The 23,181-nt window shown below is 41.9% G+C and overlaps 1 protein-coding gene across 3 annotated transcripts in view; it reads left to right on the top strand.

Annotated features, from left to right (window-relative positions):
- LOC148023010 (14 kDa zinc-binding protein-like) overlaps positions 1-22,972 on the top strand; it is a 33,078-nt gene extending 10,106 nt beyond the window's left edge. For all 3 annotated transcript variants that reach the window (XM_087695992.1, XM_087695993.1, XM_087695994.1), the window contains 5 exons: positions 20,345-20,440; positions 20,524-20,610; positions 20,748-20,895; positions 21,060-21,177; positions 22,273-22,972. In XM_087695992.1, coding sequence (XP_087552118.1) covers positions 20,345-20,440; positions 20,524-20,610; positions 20,748-20,895; positions 21,060-21,177; positions 22,273-22,340 — 517 coding nt within the window. In that variant the 3' untranslated portion in view covers positions 22,341-22,972. The remainder of the gene's footprint in view (positions 1-20,344; positions 20,441-20,523; positions 20,611-20,747; positions 20,896-21,059; positions 21,178-22,272) is intronic.
- Positions 22,973-23,181: the final 209 nt, after the last annotated feature.

Raw genomic sequence — 23,181 nt, 5'->3', positions numbered from 1 at the left:
GGCAATGAGCAAACCGCTCAGTTGGTAGACCTTTCGTGAGAAGGTTTGCATGATTATCATTTGTATGTACCTTGACAAGCTCAATGCCTTTGTTATCACGTACATCCCTGATGAAGTGATACTTCACTTGTATGTGCTTTGTCTTTGCATGAAAGACATGATTCCGTGCTAGCATGATAGCACTCTGACTGTCACAGTGGAGGATAGGAGCCTCTGTAATCCCAAGCTTTCTCACCGAACGTGAAAGCCATAAAGCCTCTTTGCATGTCTTTTTGGCAGCCACATATTCTACCTCTGTAGTAGACAGTGCACACACTTTTGCAGCCTAGATATCCAAGAGATTGCTCCTCTTGTGAACATAAACACATATCCTGAAGTAGACTTCCTGCAGTTAGGATGGCCAGCATAGTTTGCATTCGTGAAACCAACAGATGACTTCTGCTTACCAAAGTAGATACACAAATCCTTTGTGCCCTTAAGGTATCTCATGATACCCTTCACTGCTTCCCAATGCTTTTTGCCAGGATATGCCACATATCTGCTAACTACTCCCACCGCAAATGCAATGTCAGGACGTGTAGCAACCATAGCATACATCAAGCTACTGGCAATTGAAGCATAAGGTATCTTGGCCATTTCAGCCTTACCATCATGTGATGTAGGGCTATCGTCTGCACTAAGTTTCACATATGGAGGCAATGGTACACTGATAGCTTTCCCCCCCTCCATATTGAAACGTTGCAAAACTTTGGTAATATACTCCTATTGTGACAGATAAAGAAGAGCCTTTGATCTGTCTCTGAGTATACGCATGCCAAGAATGTGATTTGCCTCACCGAGATCTTTATATCAAGTCTATTGTGTAGACTCTGCTTCAAGGAGTCCAAGGCATGAACATCCTTGCTTGCAATTAGCATGTCATCCATATACAATACCAAGAGAATAAGGTTGCCATCTGCTGCCTTCTTGGTATATAAGCAGTGATCAACTTGAGAACAATGAAATCCCTAAGATTGCATGAATGTATCAAATTTCTGATACTATTTGCGTGGTGCTTGCTTCAGCCCATATGAACTTTTGTTGAGTTTACATACCATGTGCTCTTTTCCCTTTGCAACAAAACCACGAGGTTGCTGCATATAGATTTCCTCATGTAAATCACCATGTAAGAATGCGGTTTTTACATCCATCTGTATGAGTTCCATGTTCTTAGATGCAACCAAGCCCAAGATGGTTCACAAAGTAGTCATTTTGACTATAGGAGAAAAGATTTCATCAAAATCAATTTCATGTTCTTGCTTGTACCCTTTAGCAACTAAGCATGCCTTTACTTGGGCAAAGAACTAGAAGTGACTTTCATTTTGTAAACCCATTAGTAGGGTAGCATATTTTGTCCTTTTGGCAAAAGTACCAAATCCCAAGTGCCATTCTTCATGAGAGATTCCATCTCTGATAGCATTGCTTTTTGCCATTTCTTACTATCTTGTCTGTCCATTGCTTCTTGGAAGCATGACGGTTCACCACAATCTGTTAACATGACATAATCAGCCACATAGTTTACTCCAGGAACAAATCTACCTGGTTGTTTTTACACTTTGGTTGACCTACGGACCCAGTGGTTAATATTTGCTGGCTGTTCAGCCTATAAATCTGCATTAACAGCTTGTTGTTTTGCAGGTACAGCTTGTTGTATAACTGGTTCAGGTTGTTCCAAGGTCACATTTTCTTGCTGAATTTGTGGGGCATCATGGGCAAGATCTTGCTGATCATTTACAGCATCATTCCCTGCATTTTCAGGGACATTTTCAGTAGGTATTTGCTGCTGTCTAATAGGCATTCTTTGTTGTCCTATTGGTACATCCTCTTGGAATACAACCCTTCTGACTATCAGAGTGCAGCGGTGCGGAAGCGTAGGACTGTGAGAGAGAGAACGCAGAGAGAAGAGAGAGAAAGAGACAGTGGAAGATGAAGATCTGCTGTATAAAGTGTGCTGTATACAAAGATATGCAGATATATACACGGGCGCAGTGCGCTGGACTGTGTGTCTCCACCTCGACGATGCAACCTGCTGTTCACCTTGAAGTCTGCTGCAGTCTGCACGATCTCCTATCTGAAATCTGCGAACAGAGACGGAATTTGCGCGAGCCACCAGCCTGTAATCTGCGAGCAGAAGAATGTGGGCAGATTGCTGAAAACTCGGCTATAAATAGCCAAAATCTGGCGCCAAATAACTGCTTGTCGTGCAGCCGACTGTACGGAAACAGGTCGGACTGCCACGTGGCACTCCGATTGTACAATCCAACTGGACTGTGGACTGTGCAGTCCGACCAGGGTGACTGATCTCTAACACCCCCTCTCAGAGCTTGGGCGGGGCAAAAGCCTGAGGGATCTGGCATGTCTCCGAAGTAGAGCTTGGGGAAGCGCCTTCGTAAACAAATATGCAAGATTGTCCTCCATCTTGCAGTACGCCGCAGTGATGGTCTCATCCAGAAGCTTCTCTCTGATAAAGTGGTACTGGATCTCTATGTGCTTCGTGCGGGCATGAAAAACAGGATTTCGTGCCAAGGCAATGCAACTCGCATTGTCGCATTGCAGCAAAGTAGGACGAGTCTGGGGGCAGCCAAGCTCCTCCAACAATCTCCGAAGCCACACAGCCTCACATGTGGTGGAAGACGCGACCCGATACTCCGCCTCAGTAGACGAAAGGGCTACCGTGGGCTGCTTCTTGCTACTCCATGAGATAACACCTGCACCCAAGGTAAAACAGTAATCTGTAGTAAACCGCCTGTGGTCCACATCACCAGCCCAATCCGAGTCGCTCCAACTTGCAAGTACAAGATCTGAACCACGTGTGCCTGCTGGATAGTGAATCCCTAAATCAAATGTCCCCCTCAAATACCGAAGTATTCTCTAGGCAGCCTGCCAATGCATCGTTTGAGGTTCACTCATGAACCCTGCCAAGAGCCCAACAGCAAAATACAGATCAACACGAGTGTTGAGGAGCCAAATCAATGATCCAATCAACTGACGATAGCGGGAAGCATCCGCCATGGGAGAAGCTGAATGGGAAGTGGCCTTCCAGTTCGGATCCATAGGAGTAGAAAGGGTCCGACAATCCTCCATCGCAAAAGAAACCAAGAGCTCCTGTACATATCTTTGCTGAGAGATGAAAATCCCCCTCTGAGATTGATAAATCTCATGGCCCAAAAAGAAATGGAGTAGACCCAAGTCCGTCATCTTGAACGTCTGATGTAAAGCTGTCTTCGTCTCTTTGACCTTCTGTGCATGATTACCTGTGACAATCAGATCATCAACATACAACACAAAAAGCACACAACCAGCCTCGGCAGTGTGTACATAAAGCTGTGGATTGGCCTTGGAACGCCGATATCCCAACTGTGACTGAAGGAACGAATCAATCTTCTCGTTCCATGCACGCGGAGCCTGCTTGAGGCCATACAAGGCCTTCTTCAACCTGTAGACTTTCCCATTTGAAGATCCAAAGCCAGGAGGCTACTCGACATAGATCTTCTCCTTCAAATCACCATTGAGGGAGGCCGACTTCACATGCAACTGGTAGACAGGCCATCTCCTATGGCCAGCCAAGGCAAGAACAGCTTGAATAGTCGCCATACGAGCAGTGGGGGCAAAAGTGTCATGACAATCAATCCCTGGGCGCTGTGCAAAACCTTTAGCAACAAGGCGAGCCTTGTGCTCGTCCAAAGAACCATCACTAAGGTACTTGGTCTTGAAGACCCATTTGACGCCAATCACCTTCTTATTCGGGGGGCAAGGCACGAGTGACCAAGTGCCATTCCCCTCAATAGCCTCCAACTCGGCTTCCATAGCTTTCTTCCATGGTGCGGACTGTAAAGCCTCCTTCACGGAGGTGGGCTCTTGATCCTGCATAACACGGATCATCAAACAATAGTTAGAGCAAACAAGCTCCGAAAAATGTGCCTGGTGCCGCCGTGACCGCCGCGGACCATCCTGCTGTCCCCACTCCTTAGGGACCCCCTCGATCCCTGAATCACGGAGTGTGTCACGGGCCCAACGAGGAGGAGGCCGGACCTCTCCTCGTCTCTCTCTATCAGCTGAAGACTTGGGGATATCCACCGGTTGTAATTCTTCGGGGGTGACGGGTGGAACAGTAGACTCTGTATCAGAAACAGAAACAGAATCAAAAAGCGCGGGCTCCAAAGGAACTGTCGCGGGAGCCCAAGTCTCCCCTGGATCTCCAAGAACGGGATGCTCCTCACCCACTGGTATGGCCGGAACCTCCACAAACCGCACATCTGGACTGGTGGACACATCCCGCTTGACGGGATTATACAAACGATAGCCTTGGGACTGGGAGCTGTAGCCAACAAATACCTGTCTTCGGGAAGCGGCTTCAAATTTATCACAATGAGCCTTGGGAATGTGAACATAGGCATCACACCCAAAAACCCTAAAATAAGAAACATCGGGCTTTGTCCCAAAGTAAGCCTCAAAAGGTGTCATTCCATCAATGGCCAAAGTGGGGGATCGATTAAGGATGTGGATTGCAGTAGCCACAGCCTCGGCCCACAGAAACTGAGGTGTCTGTCGGTGCTCCATCATGGTGCGCGCCATCTCGACCACACTTCGGTTCTTCCGTTCAAGAATGCCATTTTCTTGAGGAGTGTTGGCATTAGCAAACTCTTGGTGAATACCTTTATTTGCACAAAAACGAGCAAACTCATTAGAAACAAATTCACCACCCTTGTCGGATCGCAAGGTCTTCAATCTCCGGCCTGATCGGTTCTCCTCAAAGAGAAGCCAATCCTTGAAGTGGGAGAAAGCTTCTGACTTCAACGCCAAGAAATAGGCCCATGTCATCCTGCTGTAGTCATCTATGATCAACATGAAGTACGAGCTTCCTCTCAAGGACTCGTTCCTCATAGGGCCACAAAGATCCGTAGATATAAGCTCCATCGGTGAAGTAGACTACCGCGAAGATATGGTGGGAATTGCATCCCTATCGTGTTTCCCACGAATGCAGGAGACGCATGGCTGCTGGCTCACCACTATGTCCGGCAACCCTCGAACCAGCTGTCCATGTGACGCCCTCCGAAGATAATCATAGTTGAGGTGACCAAACAGAGCATGCCATAGCTTTGACTGTGTCTGAGAGGTAAGAAGAAGAGTAGAGAGGGCGGTGGAAGACTTCAATTTGTAGATGCCGTTCTCCTCATATCCAGATGAGAGAACCTTCCTAGACCCACGATCAAGGACTCGCACCGAATGACTGTCAAACTCCACCAAAAGTCCAAGGGAACAAATCTTATGAACTGACAGTAGATGATATCCTAAACCTGGTACATGCAAGACCTTTGAGGTATGGTTTTGAATGCCTCTCCCCAAAATGCATGAGGGAGATCAGCAATGGACAGCATGCAACGCACTCTTTCACATAAAGTCCCGTCATATCTTTCAACCACCCCATTTGAAGAAGGGTTGTAAGGGGCTGTAAGCTCCCTCTTAATACCATGCAAGTCACAAAAGGACTTGAATTCAGTCGATGTGAACTCACCCCCATTATCAATTCTAGTTTTCTACTTGTCTAAGTGGTCACAAATGCATGAAAAGTTTTAAAAACAGCAAACACTTCACTTTTCTTTTACAGCAAATACACCCAAATCTTCTTGGAACGGTCATCGATAAAGGAGACAAAATATGCGGCACCACCTAACGATTTCACGAGCATACTACATACATCAAAATACACTAAGTCCAAGACATTGAACTTACGTGAGACACCAGAGTAAAAAGAATTTTTTATTTGCTTTCCAAACTGACACTCGCTACAAAAATCAAGTTTAGAGCCTTTTCCATCAACCCTCTTCAGAGAGGTAAGGACATCAAGTCCTTTTTGGCTCATATGGCCTAATCTCTTATGCCATAACTCCAAGTGGCTGGAAATTTCAACAACTGCAAGAAACTTGCCATTCAAGGCTTTAAAGTGTAAACGAAACAATGTGCCCTTCTTGGTTCCTTTTGCAATCAGCATGGAACCCTTTTTCACTTTCCACAAACCACCGCCAAACAGTGTGGTGTAGCCATGCAAGTCAAGCTGACCAACAGACAGTAAACTCTTTTTAATGCCAGGCACATATCTAACATATTTCAACACAAGCTCTTGACCATTGTCTAAAGACAAGTGTACGGTGCCAATCCCATCAATGCTGCAAGCATGATTATTTCCAAGGTACACCTTTCCATAACTGCCTATATTGAACATAGCAAAACACTCCAAGCAAGGAGTTACATGGAAAGAGGCACCAGAGTCTACGATCCAAGTCTGAGTGACACCATCATCAACTAACAAGAGTGCATCTATCACATCAACCTTGGAAATCTGCATATCCCGCATGTGACATACAAAGGCATCATAATCAACTGCACATAATACATCAGCCTCTGTATCTGAAAGCTCGTCTATGACCACGCTAGAGGCCACATTGGCCTTCTCTTTACCTTTGGTTGTCTCAGATGCATCTGTCTTTTCTTCCTCCTCCTTTTTATCTCCTGCATTCTTCTTTCTCTCCTGTTCCTTCTTATAATACCTGCAATCAAGTTTCTTGTGGCCCTTCCGACCACAATGATAGCAAGTAATGTCACTCTTATCCTTTCCTTTGCTCTTGCTCCTATTTCTGTGTCCTGCATTTGCATTTTTCTTTTCAGCCCTGCCTCTTACATTATAAGCTGAGTTGCTGCCTTCTCCACTAGACATACGTCTAATTTCTTCATTCAAGATAGAACCCCTCACCCCATCATATGAGAGACTAGGGTTATTGCTGAGTGAAACCACCAAGGTTTCCCAAGAGTCAAGCAGTGTCATGATCAAAAAGATCGCCCTCAACTTATCATCAATGTCCAAGTTTGCATCTTTGAGCTGATTTAGAATCCTTGTAAATACACTCAAGTGCTCAGCTACAGGCTTTGACTCATCCAGTCGCATATTCACCAACTTGCGTATTTAATGCACCTGATTAGCAGGTGTGGTGATCTCATAAGTAGTTTTCAGCTTCTCCCATATTGCATAACCTGTGTCTAAACCCTTAATGTCTATCAGAATGTCATCAGTGACACCCATCTTTATGTGAGCCACAGCCTTTTTATTCACTCTAGCCCAATCTGCATCAGACATTAGTGCGGATTTATCTTCCTGCAAAGCATCCTCACAATCCTTCAGGAACAAAATGCCCTACATACGGTCTTTTCAAAGGTCAAATCCATGACCATCAAACCGTTTAATCTCCATCAAACTCTTGATGTCTGAACTGGAAGAAGTTGCAGCCATTTTATCACGAACACGAGTAAAATGTCACCATGCAAGAAAGCTGGTTTTACATCCATTTGATATAACTCTAAATCCAAAACAGCAGTAAGAGCAAAAAGCACACGTAAAGTGGTCATCTTCACAACAAGTGAGAAGACCTCTTGGAAGTCAATCCCTTCCTTTTGTGCATAACCTTTGGCAACTAGCCTTGCCTTGTACTTGGGTTTCCCATCAACTGTCTTGACTTTGTACACCCATTTGTTTGGAAGTGGCTTCCTTCCCTTTGGCAATGACACAAGATCCCAAGTATCATTTGCATATAGAGATTTAATCTCTTCTTGCATAGCTAGCTCCTACTTACTCCTGAACTCACATGACTTGGCCTCTTTGTATGTAAGAGGCTCACCCTCATCTGTAAGCATCACATAATGCAAGGAGTCGTCAAACCTATGTGGTTGCCTTCTTGCGCGTATAGACCTGCATACCCAATGATCAACATTTTCAAGAATTGGGTCTACATCAGGAGGTATATTATTTTCAGCATTCATTTGTTGCTGTAAACCATTTTCAGCATGCTGTTCATGCTGTACAGCACCTTCATTTTCATTTCCAGCACCTGCATTTTTCATAATCAGCAAGCCTATCTTGCTGTCCATGACCTCCTTGTGCTTCTATTTGCTGTCCATCATCATTTGGCTCAAAAGTAACCGGCTGATCATCAGTTTCAGCCCGTGGTACAGCACTTTGAGGCTTATTTTCTGAAGTAATGGGTGGCTGCAAACTCTAAAATCTCACCTTTTTCAGATCTTCATTAGAGGCTAAAGAGCCTTTCAGCAATTTTGTTTCATTAAACACAACATTACGGCTACGAATAATTTTCTTGGACTGAGGTAACCACACTCCGTAGCCAAATTCACCCTCATCACCATAGCCCATGAAAATGATGAGGAAATCTACATGAAACAGCCCGAGGGCTTTGTAGTTCTTGGAAAAGAGCAGACGGTGTGTAAGCTAAAATGCAGCCTATATGGGCTGAAGCAAGCACCATGACAGTGGTACAAAAAGTTTGATACTTTTATACTATCTCATGAGTTTACACGCAACCATGCAGATCATTGCTTGTATATGAAAAAGGCTACAGATGGCAGCCCCATCATACTTGTTTTGTATGTGGATGATATGTTACTAGCTGGGAAAAGAAAGATTAGCTTGGATGCTCTCAAAAATCAGCTGAAATCAGCTTTCTCCATGAAAGATTTGGGGAATGCAGAGCATATTTTGGGCATGAGGATTCGTAAAGATAGAATGTAGAAATTGCTGTTTTTATCTCAAGAAAAATACATTGGAAAGGTACTGGACAGATTTAACATGGCTAAAGCTAAGCCTTTTGGGGTACCCTTACCTCCTTATCTCAAGCTTAGCAAAGCCAACAGCCCGAAAGATGACGTGGAAGCAAATGCTATGAAGGGAGTTCCTTATGCATCAGCTTGTGGCTCTCTTATGTATGCTATGGTTGCTACTCGTTCAGATATTGCTCATGTAATGGGAGTTGTTAGTAGGTTTATGTCAAATCCTGGCAAAGCACATTGGGAGGTTGTTAAGTGTATTCTTCGATGCCTTAAGGGTACACAAAGAAAAAGTATTTGCTATGGGTAGGGTGCACTTAGTTTGCAGGGTTATTGTGATGCAGGCATGGCAGGTGACTTGGACACACGTAGGTCCACTAGCGGTTATGTCTTTACAGTTGCTGGTGGGGCTATTTCTTGGTGTTCCAGGTTGCAAAATATTGTTGCATTGAGTACCATTGAAGCTGAATACATATTAGCTACTGAAGCTTCTAAGGAAGCTATATGGTTGAGCAGACTTACAGATGATCTCGGCATGTCTATGGGTATTGCAGTTTTGGGATGGGATAGCCATAGTGCTGTGTATTTGGCTAAGAATGCCATGTATCATTCACACACAAAGCATATAAATGTGTGATATCACTTCATCAAACATATTCTGGAAGATGGTCAAATCACATTGACCAAAATCAAAACACAAGATAACCTTGCAGATGTTCTTTCTAAAAGGCTAAGCAAAGCTCAGCACGAGCATTGCATTCGACTAGTGGGAGTTGGTTAGCTAGAGATTCATATCGAACCTTTAAGTGAGAGGTTGTTGGGATATAAAGGCCCAGTAACCGCCATGTATAGTACACGCACATTGTACATGTGAACGCACCCTTTACGTGCCCTAAGTATAAATACATTTTATTCTTTGTGTACCGACACATTGTTGGTACACTCTTATCGTCTCGTACTTTCACTCTGCTCACACTCCCTCAAGCCATCACACTAACTCGTTCACTCATGCTCGAGCTGCATCCCTATCGCTTCCAACATGATGAAAGCATGGTTTGTGCAAAAGCGGATTTGGTACATTATATATGGAGCTATTCCTCTGTCTTAGCACCCTTTTCCTTTTCTTGAAGATTTTGATGAGGACAACCATGAGGAAGCTATATGCTTACATGGAATTTAAACGATGCACATGTATATTTTGCATTGTTTCGATGTATTTTTAAAAAAGTTCTATTGATGATTACCTCCTATAGGACATCCCTAGCAATATGGTTAAAGCTTAAAATGTTGTACAAGACACCTTTCACCATACATGCAGTGACTCTTTATGGACAGCTTCAGTAGATGAAGTTTGAGTCGAAGAACACCATTCAATCATTTTGCCCTGTGTTACACAGGTATAGGACCAACTTCGACACATGTAGTCTACCCTTCTAGAGGCACATCTAGTGGGAACGGTACTCTACAAGCTCCCCTTGGAATTTGATAGAGTGGCGAATGCTTTGAGGACGCAGACATCATCTACACTTATGAGCTTTATATATATGTCCTTGATGTAACTTAAGCATGAGGCATCTTTGCATTTATAGGGGAGGCTTCCATCTCATTATGGTGGTTCGAGTGAGGCCTTTATAACTTTAGAGAGGGGTGACAGGAAGAAGTTGAAGGCCCAGTGTTATCGCTGTGGTAAGAAGGGACACTTGCGGAAGGACTAAGGAGTTAGCAGCCTCACAGAAGAAGAAAAAGGAGAAGAAGAAGAAGTGGGATATAAACTTCTCAGATAAGTTACTCTCTTTCTCAGACTTTAGACTCTAATTCTCTGGCTTAGGGAAAGTCCATGGTGTGGTAGGGATTTGTTTCTTTAGATTGAGGAAAGTGCTTGACTGCCTCTTTCTCTGCTACTTTCTAGTTCGGGTAATATAGTCATCCCTACGACTCTCCAGTGCTAGAGAGGGAGTGTGAGAGGGTGGTGAGATGGGGTATCCGTGTCTCATCTATACATGTATATAGGTGCATAGGTTCCAGAGAGGGACGTCCTTGACACATCGATCGAAGTCTAACATGTTCAAATCCTGGAGTTGGGATTGACATCCAGGTTCATGATGGGCTTGTATTTGACAGAGAGCGGGCATGGCTTCTAGTCTTGTGCTCACATGAGGGAACACTTTGGTGGTTTGGCCAAAGGTGCGGAATCCATGGTTACATATGTTTAGAGGTTTTTTTGATAGGATAGTCTTGTATGCTATTGCAAGACATTGTCGATGGACATAGAGATCTGTTATGACTCTTCTCTATTTTTAGGAGTTTGTATGATGGACATCGACATCAGGTTCTCTTTGAGGCACCTTGGGTGGTGGCTTGATCACCCATTGCTTCAGTATCCATGGTTCTAGTTTGGTGATTCTTTGTTGTAAAGACTATGATTAGCCTTTATCATTATATCCTTCTATTGCATCAAATGACCCATGATCTAAGAGAGGGTATTAGTAGTCCAAACAGCTTAGGTGTGAGCCGGGCATGGCTAGGTTGTTTAGGCATTTGATTATGGTCATTGTATGCTTAATTGAGGCATTTTATGCTGGCCCACTTGCCCCTATTTTGGCATTATTTTCTTCTTTATATATCCAACTCCCTTTTCATTCAGTCATATCGTCACCTACAATATTGAGAGAGGGAGCGGATGCTAGTATATGGATTCCATTTCCCGAGCATATCTTTGCAGCGTTCTTCTGTTTTCTTTCTCTTCTATCTTGTGTTCAACAGTTTATTTCAGCACTTGTGTATGCTTCCATTGCTGCACCGCTTCTAACATATACACCTATGAACTAAAAGTCCTCGTATGGGAGAGAAGGCTTGGAGTGAGTCCATGTCTAATAAGGAGTGATAGTGTATAAAGTTCTTGTGGGACACTTGTTCAAAACATAAGCGCACATAGACTAGCATTTAACCAAAAAGAAATAGGTGAATTGGAAAGCCACAATGATGGGTTGAAAAGGCCTGTTCGGTTGCCGTGATAGCATTGCGGTTGAGACGGCTTTGTTCTTCCTGCAACAAAAGAGACATAAGTTGATTGAAACTGTAGGTAACTTGGTTGCCCATAGTTACCAACTGCAAAGTGGTAGCAAAACCTTGATATGACTCTGGTAGGCCATTAAGAGTGATGGAAACAAGCTGATTATTTGGGACCTCTTTATTAATATTTAATAATTATTCAATAAGATCTTTGATGTTAGTAAGGTAGGTATCCATGTTACCACCTTCCATGCAAATAGCTTCCAGTTGCTTGCGTAGATAAGCAATGCGCGCTTCATTGTGGAGTTGATATAATGATGCGACCTTATCTCATGCATCCTTGGCTGTCTTACATGATCAAATGTGCATAATGATGGCTCTCTTTATGAATAAAGCGATTAGGGCATGAGCTTGGGCGTCACAACCATCCCATTGAATTTACTCGAGTGGTAGGCGATGTGGAAGAGGAAGAGGATTCAGCATCATGAGAGCCACCTTGCAATGTGGAGGTAGGAATGGAGGCAGGAGGTGGTGTCGGTATTGAAGAAGTTGGTCTTTGCTCGGTGCTGCTAACAATATGCCATAAATTCTTCGCAATAAAAACATGTCGCATCATGTAAGCCCACATTGGGTAATTGGTGTCATTGAGCTTGTTGTCAGTACCAAGCATACCTAACAAATCATTATTATTTTTTGCCATGAGTGGAAATCAATAATAACATAATGATTTTCAAGTGAAGAGACACAAAATAAATGCTTGAATAATAATAAACCATTGATAGAAAAGATGTGGACCGCCTCAATGAAGTTGAATAATGTGAAGAATAATAATTCTCTCTTGAGATTTTCTTGTTGAGGAGAGAGAAGTATATGCTGAAAATAATGAATTTCAGAAATAAAATATTACGTGAACAAGGTGGCAATCGGCAATATACTGAAATAAGAGATTAGTGGTTGAGATTCTTGGATAATACGATCAACAGCAGAGTTTGATGAGAATTTTCCCAATAAATGCGTTGCAATAATATAAGTTGTCTTCAATGTTGGGAGAAAAGAGGATCAACAGCCAAATAATATGATTTTTGAGCATGTTGAAGCCAAAATGAATTGAGGCAAAAATCCCAAATTTCGAGTGCCTTGAAGGTGAAATCAAGCAAAATGGTCCAAAATTTGAAGGAAAATTAAAAAAATTGAATAAAATTATTATCCGATTGATGTCAAATGCCATGTGACAAGGGAAATGGATAAAGTTATTATCCGATTGATGTCAAATGCTCCAAATTTTCTTGAAATTGGAGACAAATTGAATGATCTTTGTGGAAATCCCCACATTTGCCCCAAATTGTGTTTGGATGGGGCACTAAGCAAGAATAGGGGCTTGCTAAGAGGAATATTAATGATAATAATAACCTTTCTTTGATGAAGTTTGAAACTTTGTGTGTTGGGAGAAAAATGATAGAGCAGTGGTTTTGATGTGTTGATGCGGCATCAAAGATGGTAGTTTTTTGGTGGAGGATGTGATGAGCTTGTCAGTGGATGAGGTGCTATCGTATCCCGGTCGGCTCCAAGGCGGTAGTAGTGTAGTTGTGTGATTAGAATAACACTACAGAAGCGTCGTGCAGGTCATGTTGGAGGATGAGCAGATTCGTTATATGATTCCCTGCCAAACAAGCCATGATCTAGGCAATAGATGTTAGTTGGCATGATAGAAATGGGTTTGTATACTGAAATGAGACATGGCAGCTAATGGCTGAAAGCATTCTTGCATGAGCTGCAAGTGGTGCGTCGGTCCATGCAAATTTCAAAATTGTCATTACAATGAGCAGAGGGGGTGAAGATCTTGATGGCAGTTACTAGCAGGCGGGCAAAGGTGGTGGCACTAGGTGTGCAATTGCCAATAAAGAAAATAGAGTCAGTGTGGGGGCAATGGCTCGTAGGGCAACTAGCCAGGCGAGAGGAGCTGAATGGCCTAAGAATCCTGCATCATGGATTAAAGGGTATCAACGCATAGCCCATGAGATGGCCTACAAATTGAATTCACAAAAAATGGTGAATTAGCCTCATATTTGACATATCAAAAGTAGATTGCAAGTCAGCCTTAAAATTTGCAATTTTTCTTTCATTTGGTGTAGTGAGCAGCATATTATCTATGTAAAGAATTATGATGATCAAATCCCCCCCTTTTCTTCTTGACATGGAGGGTGGGTTTAGTTGGGCTGTTTTGGTGTGCAGTAAAAAATGCATCTATCTTGGAGTACCAAGCACGTGGAGCCTATTTTAAGCCATACAAGGCTTTATTCAACTAGCAAACCTTTTGCTCTTGGCCTTGCACAACAAAGCTTGGAGGTTGTGCAACACATATATCCTCTTCTAATTCTCCACTTAGAAATGCCATCTTTATATCCGATTGATGTACATCCCAATTGAAATGTGTAGCCATAGTAATCACATATGTAATGCTGGTGATCTAGGATGTAGGAGCAAACGTCTTCTCATAGTCAATGCCCTTTTTTTGAGCATATCCCTTCGTAACAAACCTTGCCTTGTATTTGTCAATAGACCCATCAAATTTCCTTTTAAGCTTGTAAACCCAACATGTGCCAATGGCCTTTTTACTAGAAGGCAAGTCAACAAGACTCCAGGTGTTATTCAACTCAATAGAGTGCATCTCATCACTCATGGCTTGCACCCAATGCACATCTTGTCATGTATCCTCAAAACTTGTAGATTATTTTCATCCAAAAGAGTACTAGCAAAAGCATATGCTTTCTCATCATCAATAAGATGGTGCCCCCCCTCCATTTCTAGCACCGGAATGTATACATGGAGGTAAAGGAGCATCTATACAACTCTCTTTTTTAAGAGTTTGTAATAGCCTTCTAGGGACTATTTGGGTTGTATGTATAGCAGCCCTTCTTGCACAATTGTATCATCCATTGACCTAGGAGAAACTGGATAAGTTGGAGGCTGACTTTGGACAAGTGGGGCAGATGCTGTAATGGCTGATTGTCTACATCAAAATTAGCCCCCAAATCAATAGCATATATATTCAAAGAGTCTAATGTAGTTGACATTTCAAATTTAGCATGCATATGTGCTGAATTTTTTGAGAATATGACATCTCTACTCAAAAAAACTTGTGGAAGGGTTATACACTATGTACCCTTTGCTTTCCATGCTATACCCAACAAAAATGCATTTTACGGCCTTGTCATTGAGCTTTCTACGAAGCTCTTTGGGTACATGTGCATATACAACACAAACAAAAACACAAAAGTAATCCACACTAGGCTTCTTGCCATACCATGCCTTGTATAGTGTAATGGCCTTTAATGTTTTTGTAGGAGTATGATTCAAAACATGATTTGCACACATAAGGCCTTCAAGCCAAAATCAATGAGGTAGTCCTTTGCTCTTTAACATGCATCTAGTCATTTCCATAAGGGTACGGTTCTTGCGTTCCGCCAATCCATCCTGTTGAGGAGTCATCCTCACTGTAGACTGATGTGCAATGCCATGGTCTAGTAAATAAGCCTCCAAGGCTTTAGACATGTACTCTCCCCCTCTATCTGTGCGAGGAGTCTACACTTTTAAAACAGCTTTAGTTTCCAATTTGGCAACCAAATGTTTAAAGTACATAAACACATCCAATTTGGCCTTCAAACCATACACCCAAGTATACCTAGAGTAGTCAATAAATGTGACGAAATAAAGATAAGCCCCAAGAGCATGAGTCCGCATAAGACCGAGTGGCTGATGTTTCATGGACAGCCAAGCTGGAGTCCTTTTACTTCTTTGCTAACTTGTTTTTGCATTTGTCTACGTAATTGTTAGGCTTCTTGCACTGTGCAGTAGTGGCATTCACATTTGTTTTTCCCTTTTTCTAAGTCTTAGACAGCCTTGCCAAATGGCTGTCCCACATCATCCTTGACTGATTTTTCACTTGTGTTGCTTCGAACTCTTCCTCCAAATCAAGGGTTGTACCCGTATTAGAGCGTATCCTTGTATATTACAGTCAAAGTCTCTACTATGGAGTAGTGTCCTATATCCTTAACATTTGAATCCATAAGCAGATACTTATCCCAATTTAGAACAATAAAATTAGAATATGTTTCAGGATTTTGTGTAATAATGGCTAGGCAGTAATCCTTCTTGATGTTAAAAAGAGCTTTGATATCACTTAAGAGAACATATTGTCTTTCACTAATCAAAAGATGGAAAGTAAGGACACCCAAAATGTTGCTATGATCACTATGACCTTGTTGAGCCATTGCTGCAATAAAATGCACAAACTGCAACCAAACACTTCCAAGCTGAAGTGCAAAAAGTACTCACACGAGTGCCGAAATCCTAAGACAAGACACTATGCCAATACTACTCAAAACAGCAATACACTTGTGTGTGTGCCCAAAAAGTCAATTTCAGCAATTTAATGCTGTCTCCAAATTTGCACAAATTTCTGTGCCCAATTTGTATCAATAAGCAAATAAATGCTATCCTATACCTTTTTGCTGTCTTGGGATGCGAGCAATGCAAAGCCCCAAATTTCCTTAAAGAAATATAAAAAAATTGAATAGATGTTATATTTACAACCTTACAATTCGAGGAAATGTCATACGGGGATGCAAATTAATTACAACCAGCAACTTCATTGCACCTCGGGATGCATGCCGGACCCAAAGATCACAAAAGCCCCAAATTTCTCACGAAAATTTAAAAAATTGGATAAGTTGGTCGAAACCCCCCAAATTTCTCGGCTTTGAGTGTGAAAAATTGGAAATTTCTTTGAAATTCAACATGAGATAAGCAAGATGGATGAGAAATTGCACAAATTTTCTAAAAGCCCCAAATTCTAAAATTAGGGTTTTTGCACATTTAGGAATTTTAAGTATCTTTGCATAGCTGAAATGGCAAAGACGGGCAAATTCAAATGAAAATTGCGCAAATTTTCGAAAACCCTCAGGTTATTGTGTTTTTTTCTTCCTAGATCTATAGAAAATGGTGGGCAGGGCTAAGAATATCATGAGCAAGGTTGAGGAAGCATGTATTTGCAAGATTATATGTGAGATTGCATATGGAACTACGTGCAGGCTAAAAACAACAGTAGCAACTTCTCCAAAATAATAGCTTCTCTTCCAAAACATTAGCTCCTCTCCTCAAAACAACAGTTCCTCTTTCTTTGTTAGTTGAGTAGACTTTGCGTGGGTGGCATAGGTTAAGTGGTGGCAAGATGAAACCCACATGTCTAGCTCTAATACCGATTGTTGGAAATATATGAGAGAGAGAGAGAGAGAGAGAGAGAGAGAGAGAGAATACAAGGCAGTGATTTACGAAAAAAAAAGAATACAAGGCAGTGAGTGGATATCAATTCCACACTCAAAAGATGCAAGCACTAGAATGATAGAATGAAAGTGTAGTAGGTCTTAAGTAAGTTAGATCTATGTCTAACTCAATTGGAGTTAGTCTAACTCTAGAAGTAGTGATACAACATATTAACTTAGTTGTTCCATACCACATACTAAAACATTGGGCATTGCCAATTTTAACAAATCAGCTAGCCATTTGGATATGTAGAATATATCCGTACTTGATCTCGAGAGAGGGCTCATGTGTTGACCAAGTGCCATAGACAAGACAAAATCTCAACCTTGGGAGGCATCTCCATGCTAGTTGAAAAATACTAGGCTAGGAGTCCATTATATAAATGGAAGGAGGACAATTTGATGCTCCCTAACTAGAAGAGTAGGGAAAAGTCAACCACCAGGGCAGTTGAGATGTGCCCATACTGGATCTCAGGAGAGGGCTCCAAAGTTGACCAAGTATCATAGGCATGCCTGAAACTCAACCTTGAGAGATGGGTCCAATGTCAGCCAAGAATGTGAAGGCATAATCACCAAAGTAACAATCCACCTATCATGAAAAGTAAACAAACTAGTAGTGTAGGAAATGATGGTTAAATAATAAAAAACACCTCAGTTGAAAGGAAGGAAATACGGATGCCAATATTAAAAAATGCCCAAGACCCGATCTTGAGAGAGAAGATACTATCTCCATCTCCATGTTGATGGAGGGAATACTCGCTATGGTAGGAACCGAAAATCTAGACCTTTAGCCCGGGTAGGACCTTTTGTAAGTACCTACAATGTTAGTTCTAACTGTCATATAAAACCTAGCATGAAAAGATCAAGAAAGGGGCCTAAATACTGAATGTTTTATATTGAGATGCTTTGGATGCCGCGTTAAATGAAAAAGAGAGCTAAATGAGTGTTAGATGCAATGGAAGTAAATGAAAGTTGAAAGTATGCAACAAAAGATTTCAAAACGTGCGGTTAAGCCTAAAGGAAACTAGCATAAGTTCCTAAGGATGGCCTAGGATGCCTAAGAAACTAACCCAGGGGAAGATAATGACTGAACCAATTAGAGATGCCATGAGGAACTAATTGAGGGGAAGATCCAGGATCCACGGCACTAGTGGCTAGCCACTGATGGGTACCATGGGATGGAGAAATTGTGCTACCTCCTTGGGGAAGACCTCCTCTCAACCTCTTTGGTGTGGCACTACCACCATCGAAAGGGGCTGAGGTTGGTTTGTTAGATAGAGCGTTGTTCTCCAAATCAAAACTATAATGCCTCAATAGAGCATCCATTGAAGGAGTAGCTCAACCTCTTTGGTGTGGCACTACCACCATTGAAAGGGGTTGAGGTTGGTTTGGTGATAGAGCGTTGTCCTCCAAATCAAGACCATGATGCCTCAGTAGAGTCTCCATTGAAGGAGTAGCTTGGAAAAGCAAAGAGGATCCAAGATGGAGTGGTTTGAGCTATTGTGAATCGGCACTTGATGTATAGTGTAATTAGGAACAAATCAAACAATCCATGATAGGCTCAGGTAACTCTTTAGAAGAGCACCACCTTTGATACCATGTGGAGATATGCTAGGGTTTGCAATAAAAAGCAATGAGTGTACGACCATGATTGAAACACAAACTGAAAACGCAAAAATGCAAAACCAAAACACAAACACAAATACAATCAGAGAAGAAAGATCACTCTGAAGTGAATGAATGAGTGCTGTAAATGAAGGAAAGAGTGTACAAGGTGGTCAAGGGTAGAGTTGTCAAATAGCCAATGGCTCATATGGGAGCGGGCTAAGGGAGATGTCAATGTGTGACATTCATTGGAGACGGACCCCGAGTGCTGTAACCACCAGTCAGAGCTAAGATGAGGTTGAAAGTGAAAGGGCAGCAGGCTGAAAACCAAAATGCAGCAGTCTTTGGGGCTGGAACTGGTAAACACAGCAATGTAATCCCTTGAAGATGATGGGAGCTTATCACTGGAGGCTGTAGGAAGCTGAATGACAGCAAAGGAAGGTGTAGACGATGCTAATTGGGCCCATACTACAGCAAGCACAAGCTGCAACATGCAATGGAAGTGTTTGGACGGTAACCACCAATTGGAGCTAAGATGAGGCTGAAAATGGAAGGGCAGTAGGCTGGAAACCAAGATGCAGCAATCTCTGGGGCTGGAACTGGTGAATGCAGCAATGTAACCGCTTGAAGATGATGGCAGCTGATCATGGAGGTTGTAGGAAGCTGGACAACAGGAAAAGAAGGTGAAGACAATGCTAATTGGGCCTGTATTGCGGTAAGCACAAGGTGCAGCATGCATTGGAAGTGGCTGGACAGCAGGGCCGGCCATAGTGGATAGGGTGCTGGGGGACTTGTGATGATGTGGCAGCAGTCACGATGAGCTGGACAGTGCTGGAGGGAGAGCTTATGGTTGAAACTTGGAAGACAATGGATGCGATTGAATGGTGGGGAGCTTATCTATTTATAGACAAGTGTTTGCTTATGGAAGATAGACACTCTCTAGGACTTCACACCCTTTAATGAAACTTTTGGTAATTTACATGTGTTGGGGCTTTTTAAAAAGATAATAAGTTTTTAATGCATTTTTAGTTCAATAGTAGTGTGCCTCATTGGAAGAGCACTACTCAGTAGTACTTCATATATGTCATTTTAGATACAGCGGAGAAGCATACCAAGTCTTGAAAAAGTGTCAAATGGAATGAAGGTCCTTGCAAACTGCAAGGAAGCTTCTGGCCATCTCATATGTGGCCATCCTCATCAATTACACTACAATTTCAAAGCATTAATATCCTGATTATATATTTTGCAATGTTGATTGGTCTTTCAGCATTTGCAAAACATTATTTACAATTTTGCTCATGGGACATAGACACTCTCTAGGACTGTGCATTGTTTAATGAAACTTTTGGTAATTTACATGTTTTGGGGCTGTTTTAAAAAGCTTACCGGTTTGTAATGCATTTTTAGCTCAATAGTATTGTGCCTCACTGGAGAGCACTACTTTGTAGTGCTTCATATATGTCGTTTTAGATGCAGTGGAGAAGCATACCAAGTCTTGACAAAGTGTCAAATGGAATGAGGAGGGTCCTTGCAGACGGCTGCAAGGAGGCTTGTGGCCATCCCCATAGATTACCCTACAATTTCAAAGCATTAATATCTTGATCGTATATTTTGCAGTGTTGATTGGTCTTCCAGTGTTTGCAAAACATTATTTAAATTTTTGGGATCTTAAATCTGTATAGGCATGAGGCTGGTTTGCTGTGAGATGCATTTTGGGGTCCTACAGTCTGTACTTATGTTCCATGCTACTGTTTTAGGATGAGAATGATGCAACATGCAGCATCAAAATGGTTTATATCAGCTGGACAATTGCCAAACAGATGTCTGAGTTATCATCCTCACTTAGCATCAAGGTGAGCCAATGTTTAAGCTTGTGGCCCTAATTGCTATTTCTGGTCAACTAGGAAAGCACTTTCATGTGATCTGTAACCTGCAGAACATTTTCAGTAGTAAAAGCCCAGCAGAGTGAAGAAGATGCTGCTATTTCTGCTGCAGCAGTTGCTGATACAGGTGCCCCAACTATGTGAGTCTTTGAGTAGGCCTTACCTTTTCAATGTTGTCTCCATGACATGTTATTTAGTTTTTGTAAATGCTAGATTATGGAGTCCTAACTTTCAAGGGAGATTATTGGGTATTACTAATCTGAGTCTGTGCTTTCAGCTTTGACAAGATTGTAAATAAAGAGATACCTTCTACAGTTGTTTATGAAGATGAAAAAGTGCTGGCTTTCAGAGATATCAACCCACAAGCACCAGTACACATTGTTCTCATACCAAAAGTTAGAGATGGATTAACACAGCTATCAAAGGTAGGAAAAAGGTGATAACTGAGGTGGGAAAAGGCAAATTACAGAAGAAATATCAGGAATATTGTATTGCTTTAGTTGTGACTGTTCAAATTACCTAGCTTAAAAAGCTTTCTATGTTGGATATAGTTTAGATCAAGTTGAAAAGCTAATGCCTTTTGTGTCAGGCTGAACCTAGGCATAAAGATATCCTGGGGCATTTAATGTACACAACTGGAGTCATTGCCAAGCAAGAAGGCCTAGAAGATGGTTACAGGGTGGTGGTCAACAATGGACCTACAGCCTGTAAGTGTGTACAAGCTTGTTTGGTGAACTCATTTCTAAAATCAGGAATGTGCACAGATGTATGTACATTTGCGAGTGGGTGTTATGTGTGTGTGTGCATATGGCGTGTGCATGTGTGTGTCTCTGCATTTCTGTTCATTTGCATGCCTGTGTACATGTGTGCACTTGCTTGTGTATATGTCCAGAAGTGTGTTTGTTATATGATCCAAATAAACCCACATCCAGAAGGGTGCAAATAATGTGCACAGGTGTATGTACATTTGTGACTGGGTGTTATGTGAGCCTGTGTGTATGCATATGGCGTGTGCATGTGTGTGTCTCTGCATTTCTGTTCATTTGCATGCCTGTGTGCATGTGTGCACTTGCTTGTGTATATGTCCAGAAGTGTGTTTGTTATATGATCCAAATAAACCCACATCCAGAAGGGTGCAAATAATGTCTGACCTTTCAAACTGTGCTCATGATTAGCTTTTCAAGGTCTGTCACAGTGAAGCTAAGAAGCTGCGACAGTCTGTTTTACTCATTCTCATCTGGGTGGTCTTGCAGCTTGTGCTACTATTAATTGTTTTTGTGTAAGCCATGCACATAGATTAATCTTTGAGCAAGTGCACGAGTTCTTGATCCTGTGTTTATTGAATTTGAAGACATTGGATATATGCTTGTGGGGAGGTTGGATTTCAATCAGTCAAAATTAGTGCCAAAATTGGCACGACAGGGCAACTCACGTAATGATTGGATTTTTATATGATGAGAAGGATCTACTGTTCTGAGATAATAGCTAGAAAGAAATATCCTCTCATTCTAATTCTATTCCTATTTCTTTCAAGTCAATGTTTACTATTTTTGCCACTGTTTTGTTGAAATATTGTGGCAATAGCTGTGCACAAAGTGTGATTCCAAATTAGAGCAACATCTTACGAATAATTCATGTACAGAACACTTTATCAGAGACATCAGGTGCTTCATAGATTACTGCCAGCAGTTCTCCCGTTTTGAATTAAGTGGGTTATGGTTGAAAAATGCAGTTGCTTACATGTTTGTTTTCCCCTTGATCTGTGGGATGTTTGTAGCTGATGATTTGTTTGTTATTTTTAGGTCAATCTGTGTATCATCTTCATCTGCACATAATTGGTGGGAGGCAGTTGAAGTGGCCCCCTGGCTAGAGCATCATCATACAGGAGAATAATTAGGTTTCTGGACCAGATTTCTGAGTTCAGTTTGGGGTCGATGGGTAAAAAGGGGACCATTGGGAGGAGGCACATCTTGCAGTTTGACCCATTTGAGCTTTGATTCTTCAAATCGTAAGATCGAATTTCAGAAAGCAAGAATACAAAGCCAGTGATAGTACATCTGTTCTGCAATGTTCACTGCTTGAGTATTAACTATTTGGTAATACTGAGATATATTGTAGCTATCCAAAAGATGGAACAGGTGCACTTATTCTTATAGGATGAATTTAAGAGATGTTTTTAGCGACCTGTCTACTGGAGTGCTAGTGAAATTAAATTCTGCAGGTCAACCTAAAACTGAAACCCTGAAACTAGGTCTGGACTGAAACCATACTCAAATTATCCAATTGTAATGAGCTTTTATATTTTGATTGTTTGCTAGATTGTATGTAGCTTTTTGGGTTATTGCCATTAGAATGCATGGCAATGTCTTGGGCTACCCTTGTTCCCAGGCATACAGCAGAAGGTTTTGGGTCCAGTGCTGCCTGATACAGAGATATATACACATTGCCCTCAGTTTTTCATGCTATGCTTTAACAGTGGCAACGACATTGCCAGTTTGTGTATGGAATACACCAATTCATGTCTATTAAGCCAGTTAAATTTCAAATTCAATGCAGAATGGTTTAGGCATACCTGCATTGGCATTGCAATGTTTCCAGTTTTGGTGATAACTTCTGTTCTGGGAAGAAAGTTCAGTACATACTTTTTCAGTTCTCCTTTCATCCTTTTTCTTAATGACAGATAAACTGGGTGGTCATAAATATACCATTTG

The sequence above is a fragment of the Lygodium microphyllum genome, chromosome 16, assembly GCF_053477565.2.
Source record: "Lygodium microphyllum isolate KBCC chromosome 16, Lygodium_microphyllum_v1.1.10, whole genome shotgun sequence".
Lineage (NCBI taxonomy): Eukaryota > Viridiplantae > Streptophyta > Polypodiopsida > Schizaeales > Lygodiaceae > Lygodium > Lygodium microphyllum.
Note: the sequence above shows the minus strand (reverse complement) of the source record. Positions and strands in the feature narration are given on the sequence as shown.